Source organism: Puma concolor, chromosome B2 (genome assembly GCF_028749965.1).
Source record: "Puma concolor isolate L17-30 chromosome B2, mPumCon1.1.hap2, whole genome shotgun sequence".
NCBI lineage: Eukaryota > Metazoa > Chordata > Mammalia > Carnivora > Felidae > Puma > Puma concolor.
The window spans coordinates 75,433,395-75,437,754 of record NC_141671.1 but is presented as its reverse complement, the minus strand read 5'-3'; the positions used below and the strand labels follow the sequence as shown (position 1 = coordinate 75,437,754).

At 53.9% G+C, this 4,360-nt stretch overlaps 1 protein-coding gene across 1 annotated transcript; it reads right to left on the bottom strand.

Moving 5' to 3' along the window:
• Positions 1–701: 701 nt before the first annotated feature.
• On the bottom strand, positions 702–2,791 carry TPBG (trophoblast glycoprotein). Its single transcript, XM_025926092.2, has one exon. It carries the CDS (start codon positions 2,650–2,652, stop codon positions 1,393–1,395), a length of 1,260 nt encoding a protein of 419 aa, XP_025781877.1. The 5' UTR covers positions 2,653–2,791; the 3' UTR covers positions 702–1,392.
• Between the last annotated feature and the right edge of the window lie 1,569 nt (positions 2,792–4,360).

Here is a 4,360-nt window from a genome sequence, read left to right as displayed (position 1 = left end):
AGAGCTTAGGCAAAATCGGAATATCCCCAAATTCTTAAATACTGAACTGAACATAACCTATGATTAGTTGAGACACTTGTTTATGGACATAGACATTTATCTGTGGTTATTGCCTCAAATTCATAGCCTATCATGACAGTTTTCTAAACATACAAGCAGGATCTCTGATAAACTATTGACCACGTATATTCCATTTTAAATGTTTTTGAAAAAATATTCTCAAGAAAATCTAAGTTCCAATTTACATTATGATCTTAGGAAATGTTTTTTAATTTACATTTTTAAGTCTTTTATTTTAGGATATTCTGTTTCTTTAAGACACTTCGTTCGGAAACATTTATTTGCATTAGATGTTTCCTGGTCTGCTCTAAAAACCCGCAGAACAATTTCATACATAAAGTTTTATTAAGCAAATAATTTTGTTCCATTCTAACAACGTAGTCTAGAAAAAGCTCCAAACTGTGAGCTGTTTAAGATGCAGAACTCTTCCCTCTTACCTTACCAACTTTATAACACTCTTTCAAAATTGCTTCATGAATAGCATTAACTTTGGGACCATGAGATGTCTATCACATGAATATTCAACTCTGTTTAAATCCTGAATGGATCCACCATCTCAAAACTATTCCCAAAATCTATTTATAGAAGACATTACTCCTACTCCTTTTTATTTCAAATAGCAAACTTGAACACAACTGTAGTTCTTTTAAGAATCTTTATTGAAGTTTTTCTTAACAATTTAGTCTGTTGGATCTCAATGCAGTTTATTAAAAAAACTTCAGTTTCATATAAACTGCAACCAAAAAAGTAATTTACTTTGTCAAAGAAGTTATCTGAAGTTGCAAGTTATTCTCTGTAATAAGTAGAACAGTAAAATGTAAGCATGCTCTCGGATGCAGGTGCTCCTGTGTACTATGGAGTTAACTTTGAAGAGCTTGCTAAGATCTGCAGGCAGTCTATGGAATGCATTTATTTTCTCCACAATTTATGTACATGAGAATAAAACTGATATTTATGAATAAAGTATTTTTCTCAAAAAAGTTGAGGCAGCTCTTGTTGAATGCTATCCGTGTTACGGGTACACTGGCTACCCCTCGAACTGTACTAAGAGAAACAGACAGCCGGGAGTCCATGTTCATGCTGAAACTTGAAAAATCCGTCCACACGAGTTGAGTTCCAAGAAAACGAAGAGGATAAAACACTACGCACAGCTTTTCACCGTCTTACATTAACAGGACACACCAAGACACTTCACATAACAAGGGAGCAAATTCCCTTCACTGCTTTCAGTCAAGGTCAGTGGTGTCCATAGTGGAGAGTGGAAGTGGAGCAAGCTTAGGACAGAATAAAGCTTAAGTCTACATCTCATGCATAGCTGTCCTCGAATGTTTCTCAGACATCCGAATTAGAACTGAGGTTTGTTAACCTGGGGTCCGCGTTGATTTCGTATCTGTAGTGATACCCTTCCATGTGATCCCTGCAGGCATCTCTGATGTTATGCATCCACTTTTTTATCCCCTTGCGGTTCAAGTACAAAACCAGTAAGAAAATGGCACCTATCAGGGCTAAAACAATACCTAGAAAGACATAAGAAGTCTGCAGGGATGGAGGGAGGATAGGGTCACACTCCAGGTGGGAGCTGTTGAGTTCCAAAAGGGCCCGATTCCTCATTTTTTCCGGGAATGCACAGGCGAGCCTGGCTTTGCCCTGCACTACCTCTGTCTCCTTGAGCCAGGCCACCATGTCCACCATGTGACAGTCGCAGACCCAGGGATTGTTGTCCAGGAAGACCCTGACGTGGGGCAGGCTCTGCAACTCCGCCAGGGTGCCGTTGTGAAGGACCTTGAGGGCGTTGTCCTCCAGGTGGAGGCTTTGTAGGTGTGTCAGGTTGCGGAAGGACACGTAAGTTAGGCTCACCAGCGAGTTGTTGCGCAGGTCCAGGTGCCTGAGGCCGGGTAGGTGGGCCAGTACGTCCCGAGGCAAGAAGAGGAAGTGGTTGCTGGCCAGTTCGAGGCGCTGGAGCCCGCGAAGCGCATGGCCGGCGCGTAGGGACGCCGCCACCATACCCTCGAAGCTCCGGTTCTGCCGGTGGTCCTCAGGGGGCACGACGTGGTTCAGCATCAGTTCCACCAGGGGGCTGGGGGCCGAGAAGCTGGCGTTGCTGCCCGAGAAGGTGAAGGGGCTGAGGTGGGCCAGCGGGTTGTGGCTGAGGTCGAGCTGCCGCAGGCTGGGCAGATGCTCGAAGGCGCCGGCGCGCACCTCCTGCAGGCGGCTGCCGCTGAGGTTGAGCGCGGCCAGCTCCGCCAGCGGCGGCCGGCGGGCGAAGGCGCCGGCGGGGAGCACGGCCAGCTGATTGCCGGTGAGGAAGAGGTTGCGCACGTAGGGGGGCAGGTCCGCGGGCACCTCGGTCAGGTTGCGGTTAACGCACTTGACAGTGCGCGCCGCCTCGGAGCACTCGCAAAGCTGGGGGCATTGGCCCGGCAGCGGGGGCTGGGCGGACACCGCGGAGGCCAGGAACGACGTGGAGGAGGTGGAGGGCGCCGAGGAAGTGAGAGAGGACGAAGAGACCCAGCCCAGGAGGACCAGCGCCAGCCGCGCCAGCCGCAGCCGCCCGTCTCCGGCGGCGGGGCCCCGGGAGCACCCCCCAGGCATCGCGGCGCGGCTTTCCCCGGAGCTGGGCTGGGACGGCGCCCGCTCCGAAGGCTCGGGAGCTGGTCCGGAGGGCGCCGGCCGGCCGGAAGCGTCTGGAGAAAACTTTCCTCTCGTGGGAGCAGAGGAGGGACGCCGCAGCCGGAACTTGACTAAACCCCTCGTCACCCGGCGTCCCCCTCCCGGGGCCGATTCCCCCGCCCCTTCCCTCTAAAAGGTACGCACGGAGGCTCGGGACGTTCAGCTCCGCGCTCTTCCTCCCGCTCCTCTTCCTGCCGCCGCCCCCGGGTGGCACCCTCTTGCCTCTTTTGTTGGCGCCTCGCGCTCGATCCGCTTCAGGACCTGGGACAGGCGGGAGAGAAGCGTGAGGAGCGGCGGCGGCCGCAGCTCCCCGAGTGCGGGAGCCGGACTCCCCAAGCCAAGTCGTCCCCACTCGGTCCCCAGGACCTCCCTCCGAAACACCGTCCAGGCTTCGCCTCCCCCACTCCCACGCACATCTTTTCCCGGGAGAGGGGCGCGCGTCCCGAGACACCGAGCGTAAAGTCTTCCTTCTGCCCAGGCCCACACTATATATACACTCTTCCAGCCCCCCGCCCTCCTCTTTCCCGATCAGATTCGTCCCCCGAGTCTAACTTCTTAATCCCCAGCGTCTTCCTGCCCAAACTTCTCACTCTCTCCTAGCTCCGTCCCCCACCGCCTCGGCTGGCGACCCGCCTTCCGGGGTCTCCGCCCCCGCCCGAACCTCACCTCCCGGTCCAGGTTTGGAACGGAGGGAAGTTTCAGGTTACAGGAGTCTTTTCATCTCTTTTGGTACCTTCCCGGATTAGCAGGAAATGGAGGACCTAACAGCTGTCGCTCCCCCCCCCCACCCCCCCGCCCCAGCCAGACCCTCGGATCCCAGAGGGGGTTCAAGTCATCTCCGAAGAGTACCTTAGGGAGAGGCTGCGAACAAAGCGGCGGTGGGACCCTGGACCTACGCTACTATCCCTTCAAAAGATGGTAAGGGGCCACAGCGCAGCCTCCGCGTTTTCGCCGTCGCCGCTTGCTCCCCACCGCTCACCTCCGCGCCCGTCACCTCCGGAGACAACTCTGAGTCTCACCGGAGTCGCGGCGACTTCCCGGCTCCGCGCAGCGGGCGCCGACTCTCCTCGCACCCCTGCCCCTGGCCCAACCTCCGCAGCTGGGAAAAACCAACCCTGGGGGCGGGGGAGAGCCAGGCCTGCTAGAGGGACTTCTCCCGCCGCGCCGCCAACCTTTGCAGCCCTCGGTTGGGGGATTTAAGAAAGGAGACTGGGGGGATCTGGGCCGCGCGCCTCCTTCCGGTGGAAATTAACGAGAGATGTGCCAGGAAAGGTGAGGGAATCCCTTTCTCTCCCCCTTAGCCTGCATCCTTTGGTGGTTCCTCATTTTGCATAATGTATTTACCTTGGACAGGAAGAAAACCGCTGGTGAATCTCGTGGAATTCACCCTGATTTGGGCATCTTGGGCCGTAGAGATAGATTTAGGGGTGACAGAAGCGCATGAAGCAGCAGCATTAAGAAATGAGCAGAAAATGTACAGCGGCAGCAGCAAAATGCCCAGCAAGCTGCAAGGGAGCTTCAGAAAGTCTTCCCACCCGAGTGATAACGTTACATGCCAATTTAAGGTTTAGGTGTAATTAATGCATCCCCACCTGTCCCGCCCCCGCACTTCTAGGATAGTTACGGAACT